The 15,715-nt window shown below is 53.9% G+C and overlaps 1 protein-coding gene across 1 annotated transcript in view; it reads left to right on the forward strand.

The window, feature by feature from the left end:
* LOC100907091 (teneurin-m) overlaps window positions 1-15,715 on the forward strand; it is a 56,360-nt gene that overhangs the window by 18,368 nt on the left and 22,277 nt on the right. The window contains exons 8-11 of the mRNA XM_029111702.1: window positions 3,994-4,207; window positions 8,049-8,246; window positions 13,761-13,970; window positions 15,026-15,211. Coding sequence (XP_028967535.1) covers window positions 3,994-4,207; window positions 8,049-8,246; window positions 13,761-13,970; window positions 15,026-15,211 — 808 coding nt within the window. The remainder of the gene's footprint in view (window positions 1-3,993; window positions 4,208-8,048; window positions 8,247-13,760; window positions 13,971-15,025; window positions 15,212-15,715) is intronic.

A 15,715-nucleotide genomic window follows, 5' to 3' on the forward strand; every position in this document is an offset into this window, starting at 1 on the left:
GAATTAATCGCGTCCTCAGCTGCCGGTAACCAAAGCCGCTCCGGTCGCCTTTTCAAAGAGCGAGCAGCTTCTCGTGCCTCCCCGGCCGAGGATACGTCCGAAATATATCCGCGCGTACATATCCAAGGCACGCGCGCCATCGGTCTGGCTGGCTGACTGCTCGTTCGACGGTGGGCTCCAGAGCGTGTTTTCAGCACCAGACTCACCGGTCTGTCGCTCATGGTGGAGTTATGCATAATCGTCCACAGAAGCAGCAAGGAAACGATAAGGTGAATAATCGAGTAACATCGAATTGGATCTTTCGCTTTCCCGAAAAGTGAAACTTTAGCTCGAGCTGACTGAGTTCTACCGGAAAGGGAAACGCTCCGTACCGTATTGAATGGGCTCTGAATAAACAAAAGGGAACACGACCGAGGATGAATGTGATTTAAGGGATTCAATGTTCGACAAAAAATTGGGAATGAGTTCAAAGAAAGACAGGTGTGAAACCTCGTTTCGAACGAGTTCGTGTGCGGCGAACGTCGCCTCATGGGCTCCGATTGCTTCACCGGAAACTCTAGACTTCTGAGAGAAAACCCGTGGAGAGAACTCCTGGTCAAGGGAGGGCTGCTGTGCGGGCTGGTATTCACGCGGAAACGTTGTCGAAGGAGAGCCCTGTCGAGGGCCCCTGGCCTACCGGGATATTTTATGAAAGTCCTGAACCAGCTCCTGATTCGCAACGAATTCCAGAAGCTGGCTCATCCCGAAAGTCATTCATCCCAAATCATCGATCGAGTGAAAGTCCCACGCGGGGATTCTCGACGCATAAGACATGAGACAATATTATTCATTTTTCGACGGAACGATCAGTCATCCATGGGAGGAATTCAAATATAGAAATAATGGGAGGGAAATGGAGACGGTCCGTCGGAGAGCGTAACGGAGTGCTGCTGGAACGTTCGGCGAAGCCGAAGCGAAGGAAGCATTGAGATGCAAATCGCACTCGGATTCGATGTGACTTTGATCTCAGATCAGTTCGATGCTCGCTACCAGTCGGACAGTTTCCTGATTCGGACTGCGGGGCTCTCTCTGAACTCTTCTCTTCCCTCCCGCTCGATGACGTTGTTGCATTGTGCGAGGATGTCTGCGCGCCGACGGAGCGCGATAGGGGCAAGTTCCACGTTTCTTTTCTCGTCCCGAATACGTTCGATATCCCTGATTCGCCCATTGAGAGGGAACCGAATCTTAGCCGTTGCCTTCGTCCGACGGAATTAGAACGTCGAATCTCGACGTCGCTCGGAGCCGACTTATCGTTGCGTCGTCGTCGCCGCTGGTCGTGAGGCAGTATTGCATCTCCTCCGAGAATGGATAACAAAACTAAAAAGATACTCGCGAGATTGGAGCGCCCGCGCCAGCGTCGACGGGGAAGATCCCCCCGTGCCTGTCTCCCGGTCCATCACGGACCGGTTGGTTCCTCCTCGAGCCAGAAACAAGCAACCCAAGGCTCCGCTTCTAAATCAATTGAAGGAAATCCTTATTGTGAAGCCTCTAGGGCACCGAGGATGGGAGGGCGAGCGGAGCGTGCCGCCGGTCGTTCAGCAAACTACGACACCGACTACGAAACGAGAGACAAGAGCACTAGCAGCGCATTACCGTGAAAAGTGTGGTGGAAGTCCACAGAGCATTCGTTTGTTCGTCGTCGCCGGTGAGCTTTCCGACCCGTGGCTGTCGCAGGCGGACGGGCGGGCGGGCGTGCGGCCGGCCCCGATTGACGAACGAGGCGACTCGGGTCTGAGGCATCGAGTGAGCTCGCCGCTCCCGAGCTCGGCGAACCTACCGCCGGTAGACAGCGAGTCAAGCCTCCTGTTGTCGTTCGGCTGGTGACGAGTGCAGCAGCAGCAGCAGCAGCGTTCACAGTGGCGTGAGCCGAGAAGATCCGTCAACGCTTTCATTAAGCACAGCGAGCTGAATCGCAATTTCAAACAATAGCCCTCCTGACAGGAAGTAGAACAAAGGACGTTGTAGAGACGAAGCCAAGGTTGCCAGTCTTCCGCTGACGGACTGTCTGACTGTTTGAGCGATCGAGCGGAGCAAGAGAGAGACGGGGGTGGGCGGGAGTGAATTCCTCGCATCTCCATTCGCCGTCCTGTGGGCCCAGCAGTCTGCCCAGGCACACAGCGCTGTGGAAACTCCCGAGCAGAATGTGTTGACATAAAGACTTCTGCGAGGCCTAAGTCTACGACTCGCTCACTCAGTTTTGACCCCCGCCCTGGATTGATTTCATTGACCCGAAGTCTTTGCATGGAACGCTCATATCCGTCGCTTCCCGACACCGCAACGATGCGATACGAGATGGACCGCATCACTTTCCGGCTCCCCCTGAGCGAACTTCTGCTTCGTTTGGTCATTTGTAGCTCGGCGCTCTCATCTATTCATCTCGCTGTCCGTGTATACACCTGACAGTCGATCTGTCTGTCTCACTGCCGGTGTCGCGCGCTCGTTCGTTCGCTTGCCCCGTCACTTGTCGGATTCCTTTCGTGGCTGCGGTCGTTTCAGGTGCGATAATGTAAGCGCGCTGAAACGAACGCGACACCCGGAATGCACCCGCGAGCGTGCGCGAAAGCATGCGCTCGTCTCTATCTGTTCTGTCTGTTTATCTGAGTGAGTGACTGACTGACTGACTATTTGCTCGTCAGTCGTACATGCAAGCAGGCTTGCTGGCTCGTTCGTTCAGTCGGGCTGTCAGCCGGCCTCGGCAATGAAAGCCCATGTCCGTCAGTTCGTCTGTGAGCGCATTCGTCCCGAACAGCGAATCCCGGAGACTGGGGTCGTATCCTCGCCAGATCGTTCGCCCATCCCAACGACCGATCGGTAGGCTTGCCGATCGTTCTCCAGTCCGTTCGTTTCTTCACCCGTCCTTGCATCGTGTGCCCGTCCGTCCACCTTCTCAGAGGGACAGCGACGGACGAGAGCCGTGATTGACAGCCGAGCCTCAGCGAGCCAGCCCGGAAGCGCGTAAGAGAGAAAAATGAGATAGCCACCTCCCGCACGAGAAGGCCCGGCGACCCGACTCGGAGAAACCGAATCGGGTCGGGCTACGCTTCCGTTGCAGGTGCAATGCATCTGCAAGGCAGATTGCTTGCTTGTTTGCGCTCCTTCCTTCCACATCAGAAGAGCTTTTAGCTTTGTTCGTTCCTCCGTTCCCTCCGAACCGCTCCGCTGTTGTGTCGAACGAACAAACGAACGAAGGTAGAAAATCGAAATCGTCCGCGGCTTCTTCCTGTTTTCGTATCCTCGTCGACGGAATCCGCCGTTGAGGCCATTAGATTAAATTGACATGGCACGAGAGGAAGAACGTCGCGTCGACGTTGGAGACGAGCGCTGGCTCTTCCAAATCACCAGAAGGAGCTATGCAACCTGTCGCACCGTTCTGGATAGAATTCCGCTTCGAACGACGGGAATAGCAGCGGGAACGGTGGCAGCGATGCCTGAATCAACAGCCGAAGAACTTTTTCCCAAAGTCTGCGAGCCCCCGTACGCCTGCAACTCGGCGATTGTTGATCGTCGCCTGTGGCCCTTTGGCACAATCTTTTCGATTCTCGGGCCGAAAGCGACGACGGCGACGTTATTATATATTTTGACGCGAGAGGTCTCGTCCGATCGGATCACTTCCTCGCTCAGAAGGCTCGACCAACATATTGTATAGCTGTACTGGCCAGTGATCGAGACGTTCGATTGGCGATCCCTTGTCCTTGGATCGATGAAAACCGAATCACAAGTGTGCGCTGTTCTTCGTCGTCTCTTAGCCTCGGCCTCGCTGCCTCCGGAGCATTATCAGAGTCGATTACGAGAATGTCGAAAACTTCGGGATTCGTTCTGTCTCCATCTCTTTCCCCAAACTTATGATTTTGCGCAGATATGATCCTCCACCTATCTCGTAGAGCACAAAAACAATAATGAATACTGAAGCATACGTGCGCCTTTCCTAATGAGCAATTGATCGTTTCCTTGCAGCTCGAAGAAGTCGAACTCATCCACTACCTAGAGGCCGGCACGTGGTATCTCAGCATCATTAACGATGACTTCCTCGAAACAACAATGGCCGTCACCGCCACAGTGGCCTCCGACGTCAGTTCAGACTGTCCGAACGGCTGCTCGGGACACGGCAACTGTGAGATGGGCAAGTGCAAGTGCCATCCCGGATTTTCAGGATCTGACTGCTCCGACAGTGAGTATCTCTTAAAGCGCTTTCAAATTGAAACTACCGCGTCTGCCTGGTTCAAATGATTATTATCCGCCTCAAGTCGGATATCAGGGACTTTCGCTCCTACCCGGACTGAGGTTTAGGGGGAAAATTGCCCCGGATGTTTATTATTATTGTTATTATTACTAGAAGTTGTTATATGTACACATGCAGCACCCACGCGAGGCCCCTCCTCCGCATGAATAGCGATGCCGCATGCGGAAAAGAATGAAATGCGGCCGAGCGATTGTATACCAGCATGGGAATATAGCGCAAGAGCGGGACCTGAAAGGAGTGCCGTATTCCAAGACCTGGTCAGCTCAGATACATCCGAAGCATAGAGCGAACCGTGTGCAAAGTTTTTATTGTTCATTAGCTGGAGCCAATATGTATTTACCTTCTGAGGAACAGACACCGTTCGTTGTGTTCGTCCGACGAACAAGTGAACGAACGAATGAGCGGATGAGGGAAGAGCATCCGAATCGAGGAGGATGGAGCTCGGCTTCCAAGCTTGCCTGCGAACTTCATTCAGGGCAGAATCTCTGAGAGCCCTCGGAGCCTGTCGCTTTGCGAACAGATTCCGAGAATTCTGCGAAGATCTCTGCCTCGGCATCCTGAATACAACCAATCGCTCCAATGAGCGATTATTACATTGACTCCACATATCTCTCGAAACACTTCGGAGTGAGCGAGATTGCTCCTCACCTACAACAGTCTCGCTTCCGTGCTCTATACTCCGTCTCTCCCTTCAGGTGATAATTACGTTCGCTGGAGGTCTGTCTGATTTTTCCTCTGAGCTCGGATGTAGACGAGCAGCGTCTACATCAATGGCTTTAGCGATGGCTGGCGGTACCCCAGAGAAGCTCTTCTTTTCCATTAACAGCCGTAATTAAAGTGTGGAGCGCGTGCCCCCTCCGTCTGCTGCGTACCCACCAACGGGAACCAAGTGGCACGACAGGACAGCGGCGCGGCTCCCCTCTAAAATTCGAGCCTGCCCGCCCAGTCCGCCGAGTGACGGGACTTCATTTACAGATCGGATGTTGCAGCGCGGCCTTTTCTGTAAGGTTCGCCTCCTTCCGCCGCAGAAGAAAAATTCTCCCTCGGAGCGGGATCGGAATGAGGCTGAAGGGTCTTCGGATGCTAGATCAGCCTTCTTCCGCCCCTCGATGCTTCTGCGTCCCGTTCCTGAGTGTCGTAATTTATGTGAAAATTGTTCACCCGGGACCACTCGATCTGGAGGGGAATTATCCCCTGCGGGAAGCCAGAGAGAAACTGAAAGGGGAAAGTGGTGAACCTTCTCCGCCGACTGGCGCAGCCGGACGGACGGACGGGCCTTCGGTTTCGCCGCCTGAAGACTTCAAAGACTATGAACTCGCTACGCCGTCATTTTCTGCGAGTGCCGACCTCTCTCATTAAATGCGTCCCGATCCGAAGCCGCCCCAATGACCCACTTCATCCTCCGCATTCAGTGCTGTGTTTGCCGTCGTTGACTGGAATTGATGTATTGCATGATAGACAGCGAGTTTCATTGCAATCGCTGAGGAATTTCCTCGTCGTTCTCGTTTCTGATTCGATAGTGAGCTTCGGTTTTGGACATCGGAGGGAGGAGGAGCAGGACGAACGAAGGAACGAGCGAACGGAACCGCTGCGGAGATATGTGATCCCAGCATGCTCCTCGTCCGAGTATGTCGTAAAAAACGATTCATATCACGAGAGAAGTCCCTGAACAATGTAAAACGCTCTCACACCGTGGGCATCGCAGGAAGAGAGGAAAAAAACGGGTCAATTTCTCTCGGAGAGATACGAGACGCGAGGAGAGCTCATAGAGTCCGTGGAGCTGCAGGGTCCCGATTGGCACAATTTATGTGCTTTTTCCCACGAGCACCGCTCGTAAATATGACGTACGATCAGCTCACTAAAAGCAAGCGTTGCTCCGCGCGCTTCCTTTCTGGTTCGCTTCTGTTATTCTCTTTTCTCCACTCTCCGGCCTGAGTCAGTCCCTAACGGCCGGTCAGTGTTGAAGCAGTTTTCGAATCTTCGAATCCAATATGAAGCGGGAGCCCTTTCGTCGGGCGTGGAGGACTCCAGAGAAGTCACGTTAGCTCCCCGGACTTCCATCCGCTGCTTCCAGATGACTCCGGGATAGTGCTCCTCTGACTAAGCGAGCTCGTCCCATGCATCGCTTCGACCATTTGAGGCAGCAAAATTTCGGAGGTCCCATCGAATATGTACCTATCTCTTCTGTCTCTGTATCATTCTATTCTGGGTCTCGGGTTTCTGCTCCATGCGCGGGCTCATTCTGCCGCCGGCGCCGCCGTATTTCTGTCATTCCCTTCCGAAACTTCCCTGCGGTGCATGGTGGTAGAAGTTTGTTTTATCTCGTCAGGCTCGTTAGGTGAGACGCGGATCGCGGGTATTCTCAGGAAGTTGCTTGCTTTTTACTCCCGCCGCGCCCCTCACCTTAATGGTCTTCGTGACAAGAGTTATGGGCAATACTCGGCGAATGACTGTGCAGCGATAAGTGCAACGAATGTTCTCGCCGTGCTGCGTATTGTCTGCCGGTGGATGACGTCGATCACGATTGCGGCTGCTACTGACGCTTCCATAGCCGTCGAATATCTATTCGGTTCGGATACCGTCTCGCGGCGACGGTTTGCATCCGTACATCGCTTCCCTGGTCTGTGACGACTTCGGAGTCCCACATGCGCCTGTCGTCGACGCCTTAGCTCCCTCGTCGGTCGGTCTCATATACTCGGCGTACATACCTACGGCATTGTTTTTCAAAGAGGCCCCTGTCAGGATCCGCCAAACTCGTGGAGATTTTTTGCGTATGTGTTCAGTGCTCGGACGTGGAAAAAGTAGACGCTTGAATGACGCTGCAGATTACGGTCCGCCGGGACGGTGGCTGGCCAGAGGCTCTTCTATCGAGCGGGGACGCAGGAGTGGAATAGCTGCTTACTCACGGCTAGTTTTGAAGCCTGCATGAGAAAGAGGCTCGAGGGGCTCTGGCCTCTCCTCGTATCTGACTCGGTGGAGGGTCTGGCGAGAAAACCGGTCTGGACTCTCGGCTGGCCGACTGGTTTTTCGTTCTGAATTGCGTCGTTTCCAACAACAATGAAGTGCATGCTTCCTGCTCTTGCTGCAACGACCGACGCATGGACCGCGGCTGCCTTTCATGGAGGTTCAATGTTATTACGTGTGCCTTCGCTCCTGTGCGCAAAGTCTGTTGTATGTTCTCCGTGCCGCACACCACGCTGCTGCCGCTGCCGCCATCGCCGTCGTCCGACCGTAGCTGTGCGCGTTGACAATCGCTGCAGCAGTAGTTTCTGCCGCGGTAGGGGTGCGATGGTTCTGAAACGAGACACGCACGACGATACCGTCGGCGCCGGTCGAGCCATAGGCCAGCAAACGGGACAGCTGACCGACTGACAAGCGAAGTGCGCTCGCTTTCGCCGAGATTGCAAGCGGGTCGTTGTGTCCGTGTGCTCCCACAGTGCAAGCTGGATTCTCTCTCGGTGTCTATCAGATGGAGGGGTCCATCAAGTTTTTATGGCCGTGAGACGCATGTGACGCATTTCTGTTCCGGAGACGGTTGGCGAGAGCGAGACGTAAGGAATTGCGATGAAGATTTTGAGTGGAAACGCAAAACCCTCACTGCTTCCCTTATCTGCCACGTGTCCAATGTTAGATTATTCACTGAGCGGTGCTTGAAAACGATAGAGGAGTCCTCGGGCTGGAGCTCCGGGCACGCTCCCGGCAACTGTGTGCGATGATGATCGATAAGGAATGAAGGCAATAGAATCTATTTTAGCGCTTCCTTTTCCAGGTGTGTGTCCGACGCTGTGCAATGGACACGGCCGCTTCGTGCAAGGCGTCTGTCGATGCGAATCGGGCTGGAAAGGCGTCGAGTGCGGCGTTCCCGAGAAAGAGTGTGAAGTCCCTGATTGCAACGGAAACGGCCGTTGTTCGAACCGAGGTCAATGCGTCTGCAAGCCCGGCTTCTCGGGTGCGGCCTGTGAAAGAGGTGAGTTCCCGTCTAGAGAGGATGGAACCTTCAGAGATTTCTCTCCGCGGAGGCTTTCGATACCTCTCCAGGAGATTTTGTTCTCTTGGGATAGAGCAAAAATATGCGACCGCCTGTGTTTAACAATTCCGCTCTGCTCGTGTCTGATAAAGGTCGAGTGATTCAGCGTGAGTTGGTGGATTGCGGGGCGGCCGTCAGAGAAGAGCTCTTCCGAGGGCAGTAGACAAGAATATGACATTTTTAATGCGACCTCAAAACCCGGCGTGCGTCCCGTGATTAACTAGTCGACTCTGGTGTCACCGTAATGAAATCCTCGTCGCGTAGCCAACTCGAAACTCGCTGTCACGTTGTAAGCAGTGACGCATCGGGGCTATTTCGGCCTGGGACCGAGGGACGGCTCTGGTAAATGTTGCATCCCGAGCTCGGATTACATTAGCCGTGACTTTGAAAGAAGAAACTCTCCTGCCTGCACTGGGTCAGCTGTAGCTCGGGTACTCCGTTTGTCCCGAAGGGGGCCGTCGCTCGACGATAGAGAGCCAATGGGGAATGGTGCGCATTGCCGCCTCAAGTAGCTCGATCCGAGCGTTTGCCTCGTCCTGATGTCGTCTACGCCTTGGCTCTACCTTTGAGTGTCCTCAGCACTGCCCAAAGAGGTCAGACCAGGACACCGAGCGACGGAACGCTACTCGAGCATTTGAATCGCCTTGCGCGTCTTCGTCGGGAGGGAGTTGCAATTCAATAATTTGCTGTTCCCATCCAATTCCCGGCACAGCCGATGCTGCTACGATTAGGGGGCTCATGCATAAAAACGGGAGCGAACCAGTTTGCGTAACTCTCTTCTGGACAATGGCGGAATCCCGGCTCCGCTCACCGGACCATTAACCCGATGAACTTCAGCCATCAAGCGTTCACTATAGGATATACCAGCGCTTCCTCTTTCGTTCCGCATAGATTCTCTTCTCAGTTAGAGGCAAAACGGGGTTCTGAAGGTGCTGACGTCAGGCAAAAACGGGGAGAGGAATAAAGACAGGGAGTCAGCACAAGGTTCGAATGACCGAGTCGCCTGTGCCGTGGAGCATCTGATTGCTGAGTAAAAAACGTCGTGAGCCACGGGGATTACCGTTCGTCTAACGGCAGGGCATGCGGGACTAGGTGACCGACCGGCTGGCGGGCAGGCTGGCTGGCTTTATTATTATGACTATAATAAGACTCTAATATAAGTAAGACGGCTCTCTCTTCTACGTGGGGCTTACGTGAGCTTCTGAGGCAGCGACGGGACGAATGGCATTGGACGCTATTTTGCTCGGGGCTCGGGCGCGAAGCGACACACGGGCTCAGGGGTCTCAAGATCAATGCTCGTTCATACCTTACGACTAGAACACCGAGCCCGAACTCTTCGTAGACTAGTTTTTTTTTATATATGTAGTTCGCGTTGCCACCTCCGAATGGGTATCGTTTTTCCGTCGGAGGCGTCAGAGTTTTTCTCTTTGTGTTCGTTCGCATTGACGGAGGATTTGTGTCTCTATAAAGGTACGAAACTCCAAACGCTGTCGGTGTGGGGATCGGAGCGAGTAGAGGAATGTTCTGGCGTCTCGAATAACGTTGCGGGGGTCGATATTCGTCGACCGCTATACATCGCAGCCCGCAATGTGCGTCTCTGTTATGTTCTCTTCGTCGGCAAGCGCGGAGCGCCGCGAGGAGAACGAACGAGGAGGGGGAGGGAGAGAGGATTCGACGGTACGCATCTCTACCTCCGCAGAATTTCCGGTTCGACGTGCAAACGACCGACCTGCGTTGCGAGCAGCGAAAGATTCGCTATCGTTACCCTTGGGACTTGTTTTATAACCTTAGCGACAACGCAACGCTCCTCCGGCTCTCAATGGTACTCCGCGTTCTTTGTTCGCCGTGGGGGACATCCTCGCAGGAAGAGGCACTAGATTTCCCCTAACCCCCCGCTCCGTATTGTTCCAAACGCTGCTGTGGCCCGGTCCATCGAAACGGAATTCTATATAAATCTCCTTTAATTAGCTGTCCGCTCTCAACGGATTTTCTGTGTACGCCGGAATCTCCCAACGAATGCAGATCTGAGAGTTCTCACAGTCACCTATGCTCTTCGGCTCCATAGACATCGAGCATCACGCTGCAGGAGTCGAGGCGAAGACTTCCTGACCGATCTCCGACGACCGTCGCTTGCAAGTGCAACAATCGTCGCTTGTAGCCGCTACTCAGAAGCAGAACTGGAGCCCTGGTGCTGCAAGTGACGGTTCAGGGTCAGAAGCTCAGCAGAGAGGCTTGCCGGAAGTCGTCGCCGTCATCGTGGGGGCTGTCTCCTTCTTGTGGCGCTTCCCTTCATCCTGCTCGGGGAGCGTCTCCTCCCTCCAGAGACTTACTTATTTTGTTCAGGCAGGCCGAGTCGAGCCAACTCGCGTCAGCTAGGTCGGCAGGCAAGGCTGAGGGAGGAAGAAGCCTGACGAACGTCAGGCCGCGCGGCCAGCCACCTCCGTATCGTTAGTTTCCTCCGTTCGGTTGCCCTGAGCTGCGGTGGCTATAACTTCGGACGGAGGCGGTGGCAGCGGCGACGGCGACGTTCCCTCGGCTGTTGGTTTCTGGACGCCGGCGGGACAGCCAGGCGCGTGGGCGTTTGGTCGAACTGGCGGACAGACGATGGGACGAACGAACGCTGATGTTTCCCCGAGGACGAATGTTGACTTGCCAGACTCGAGAGACACATCAGCTCCTATTGCGGCTGCCGTTGACGCTGGTGCTGCTGCTGATTGCGACTGATATCCCTCCTTCATCCTTCCGCCTTCCCCGAAGTCTCCTCTTTTCTCATCAATCTATCTCGTCGCGTATCTCCTCTTCACGCATCACTTGCCAACAATTCACCAAAGCGGCCCGCGAGCTTCTTTCCCCCTCAGCCTTCTCCCCGTGTCTGGTAATGCCCATTGAAAACTTCAGGACTGGAAATGAGGCGCGTTGCTTGCGAGCAGGCTCTCAGATATCACGAGTGTCTCCAGGTTGTTTCGAAACATCCTCGATTTCCCGCTCGCCATCATTGTCGATCTGCGATCAAACAAGTCTCCGCGGTACATCAGCGATGCCGCTCACTCAGAAGGAAAGCATCGCGTAAACTGAACAAAACACTTGTCGTACCGAATACGCTCGAAACGGGATTGATTAAGGGAATGAGCGACACAAAGCAAAGCCGGCAAAGGAGAATGGCTTCGCTCTTCTGTACGTGAGACACTGGTTCTGTACAAAGGGACACGAGAATAGAGATCGATAAAGGACCGAGGCGGTGTCGCTACTGCGACGTCTGAAGGGAGTATGTGGAGGGGAAAGCAACATCGGTCCGCTCCCTCGCACTCCTTCTAACTCGCTCTTTCTGCTTTTTCCTTCTTCCGATGTTCCTTCCCCATTCCCTGGAGCAGAGAAGCGAGTGTTTCTATCAGGGAACAAAGCGGGGAGCCGAAAGGCGAGCATTGGGAGCAACATACAACGAGGACGAAGAGTTAATTTATAGAGAGGGACGAGCGGAGCGGTTGAGACAGGGAGAAGATACTATCCGGCACGAGTCCAGCGGCGCAACCCACTCACCCGCCCGTGACTTCTGCAGCGGGAGTCGGCAGTCGTCCGGGGAGCAGCGTTGCGTCGTCTGGCTCTTTTTTCATTTAGAGAGTTTTTAGGAGGGAGGAACCTCGCGGATAGGCTGGAAGACTGACTGCTAAACTGACTGAAGCGCGACCGGGGAAGACCGAAAGCAGAAGTAGCTGGGTGCCCAGTAGGAAAACCACAGCTGCAGCCGATATTACGGCTGTCAGCCGAAGTTGGCACCCACAAGTCTATCGGCCGCGTACTTCCGTCCGGATAAAAAATCCGAATCCACTGTCGACTGGAGCTGTCCCCGTCCGCCACTGCAAGAGCAGAGCAAAGATAGAAAAGAAAATAGATAAAAGATGGAAACCGGTGGACTACTCGAAAGGGATGAACCTTGAGGGGGGGGGAGAAATCGGGGAATGAGGACTTGGATAACGCCGCCGGAGAGGAGATAGGACGCGATCGAGACCGTCGGCGACAAGGGAGTGGATGGAAAAAGCACAGAGAAGTTGGAAGAGATGGGAGGAATGCTCCGGGGAAGAGTTACGGGAACGGAGAGGCTCTCCTCTCGGTTCGGCAACTTCCCGAGAAAGAGTGTTTTGAACGAGCGGACTCGGACACTGGAGCAGTCCGAGCCTTGGCGAGAAGTTTTCAGCGGAAGAAAATTTGGGAGATAAAGTGCTCGACGTTTCGGGAGCGGACGGTCGACCAAGCGACCGAGCTACCACTGAGGCGGGTTTTCTTTCAAGTGTCGATCATTTAAAAATAATGGTCTTCCCCACCTCTCTTCCGTTCCTCCGTCCCCATAGTCCCTCTTCGTTGTCATCGTGTCTCCCAATTCTCGGGTCTCCTTTTCATCATCGTGTTCCCTCGAGCTCCTCAATCCTCTTCCTCTTCGCCATGACTCGCTCTCTCTCCTGCTCAGACTTCTGCGGAGTATCTATTGCCCGAAATCTTCTTATGTCGCACCAACTTCGAGCGACGGAAGCGTCTCCCTTTGTCTTCGTCGTTCCCTCCCACGAGCAGATTCTCATTGGTCAAGCGTTACGCGTTTTTCTATCCCGCGCTACGTCGAGAGCGCCGTGGGTCGTGCAACGTCACGGCAAGGCGGCTCTTTTTTGACGCGAGTTCCCCAATCTTCCCGTGGCACCGTTTCCGCTCCGTTTTTCTTCCTTCGTCCTCGTAGTCCCGACGCCCTTCGCGCACATCCGCCTCTCTTTTCACTTTTCCTCCTCAAAGTCTCGAGTCAAGAGGTTGCAAGGAAAAACGGAAGTTGTTTGCCTCCTTTAAACATGTCCTGCCCATCGTTCGTGGAGGTCTTGCTTTTCATCTGTGACTCTCGTCGGTTGTTAAGACGATGCGGAACACCTGCACATGACAGCTTCTATGCCTCACATGCCTCCTGGAGGGGGGTGCCGACGTTGCCCGAACGCTCCCGCATTCACACTTCGTCTCGCTCTCACTCGGAGCACGAAATCGTAGACAGGTAGCTCCCGACGAGCAAGTTCTCCATCCGAACGAGGCTATCCCCCACACCAAGAATAATTGGATCGCCATAGCAAACTGTTGCCCTCCGAAACTCCATGATATAAAACAAGGTTCGACGCGCAAAGCGAGGATGAGCATAGGTTCTGGAAAGATCGCATAAATATTCCTGAGCAGAGACGAGAACAATAATTTCCGCCATGATTCGGAATATGGTGTCTTCTCCAAACATTGCGACTTTCGACACGTATACCGCAGCGTAGAGTAGGACGATCACGAGAGCTCTCTGTAGCTCCGGGGCGTTTCTTTCCACAGGGGAAAACTGATGACCGAGGCCAATGAATCGACTTGATATTTCACACAGCTTTTACCTCATTGCGTGAAAATCGTTCGCGCGCGGCAAAACTAACAGTTGCTCGTTCGTTGTTTCAGTTGACTGTTTGGATCCTTCGTGCTCAGGACACGGCGTCTGCTCCGCTGGCTTATGTCATTGCAAGATTGGATGGCGTGGTCAAAACTGTTCCGATCCGGACGACCGCCTAAATCGTTGTTTCCCCGACTGCTCGCAACATGGAGTCTACGACCTAGAGACCGAAAAGTGCATCTGTTTCGATCACTGGGCAGGCTCAGATTGTTCCCGAGGTTGGTTATTGTTACGTTATTTTCTGACTCTCTATTTTCAATGCTGCAATGCATGCTTGCTCCATCCGATGGGGTATCCTCTCCAAGAGCTGAGCTCGTGCTCAAGGAGGCACCCTTGTATCTGTGTTCTTTTTCTCATAATGTTGAGCGGAGGCGTCCATGATTCGGCGCTGAATTTTCTTAGCAAACCCGACAGTATTTCCTTCGATTTCGTGCGAGTCTCAAACGTGGGGAGGAAGGACGCGATCTAGCTTCGGGAGGGGGCAAGCAAGGTAGCTCGCAAAGAAGGTCGGAGAGAATCTTTGAAACAATCTGCTAGGAAATTATTTTGGGTGAACCCGAAATGATTGTGCGATGTGTCTGGATTGCGCGCTCTGGGCCGGAACTTTCGGTACAGAACGTCAGCGAGATAAGCGCATTGCTCTCCGAAGCTTTTGTACAACACGGATTCAGCGGATTAGAACTCTGAGCTTCGTTTCGTTAGCTCGGTCGGTCGCTCGTGCGTGCGTGCGTTCGTTCGTTCGGCTGACTCATTTGTGTACTCAACTCTTCCCTGCCGGTGCCTCCCGAGGGCTCCTCCCAGCTCGCAGTTTTTATAGAACGCTCGTCCGGAAGCCCTAGCCTAGAACTGCTAGCATGGCATCTAGTACGGACACAGAATTGCACCGACATTCGTTGTCGGCCGTGCCTTTCTCGCCCTCTGCGCAGATACAATCTACAAGCCAAAAACGGAACCGATGTGAACAGCTCATTATTCGCACCCGAGTACTTAACTAGGCAGAAAAAATCCTTCCCTCGTTCGGACTGCTCAAATTGCTTTCCAGTCCGCAAATTGAATCACAGACGCAAGAGCTGAAAAAACTCTTCCCGGCAACTGAGGGTCGACCACGTCAAGTTCAAACTTACAGAAAGCAATGCTGAGACGGCGAGGCCCGAGGTTCAGGAAATAATGCGGTGACGGGAGCAGTACCGGCTCGAGGAAGCCGGGAACATCGGGAGAGGAGGCTGAGGTTCCAACAAGAGAAATTTCTCATTTTGCGTTTTGTCCCTTACAGCAAAATGCAATCTCGACTGCGGGCCTTTCGGACGATGTGAAGAAGGTCGGTGCAGATGCGACTCCGGCTGGACAGGAAACAAATGCGACCTCAAAGAATGCGACCCTCGGTGCCAACTGCATGGCCAATGCAATAACGGCACTTGCGTCTGCATCCAGGGATGGATGGGCAAACACTGCACCATCGGTCAGTATCCTGCATATCCCACCGCTACGATCTTTTCAGGCGAATTCGCTTGTCAAACCGCGTCACTAAGAGAAAATTGTGGAATCGATCAGTTGTTTTTCTTTGTACCGTCTGCTCCACCGATGACAAACAGGAATCCGCGGAAGCGCTCGCATCTTCCAAATCCTCCGAGTTACAGCGCTCCGGTTGACAACGACGCGGACACGAATGGCTGCCGCGCAAATGTCAGCTGGATAAGTTGCCTTTACCCCTCTACGCTCGTATCTCGAGACGCAATCCGTATCTATTCTCTTCCTCTCGAAGGAAATGAGAAGACGAAGGAGTGAGACGATGGCCAACTTCCCGCGGGGTGGCAATGAGAATGCAAATCAGTTTTTGCTCGCTCTCCATCCCTCGCTTTTCATCATTGGCGTCGGTTGTGCGCCAGCCAAGCGGGCGGCGGCGGCGTCGCGGGGTAGACAGAGGACCCTCTTCGGGTTTCTTTATTTTTCTCGCTGCTCCGCT

This window comes from Galendromus occidentalis, unplaced genomic scaffold (genome assembly GCF_000255335.2).
Source record: "Galendromus occidentalis unplaced genomic scaffold, Mocc_1.1 scf7180000077460, whole genome shotgun sequence".
Taxonomy (NCBI): Eukaryota; Metazoa; Arthropoda; class Arachnida; order Mesostigmata; family Phytoseiidae; genus Galendromus; species Galendromus occidentalis.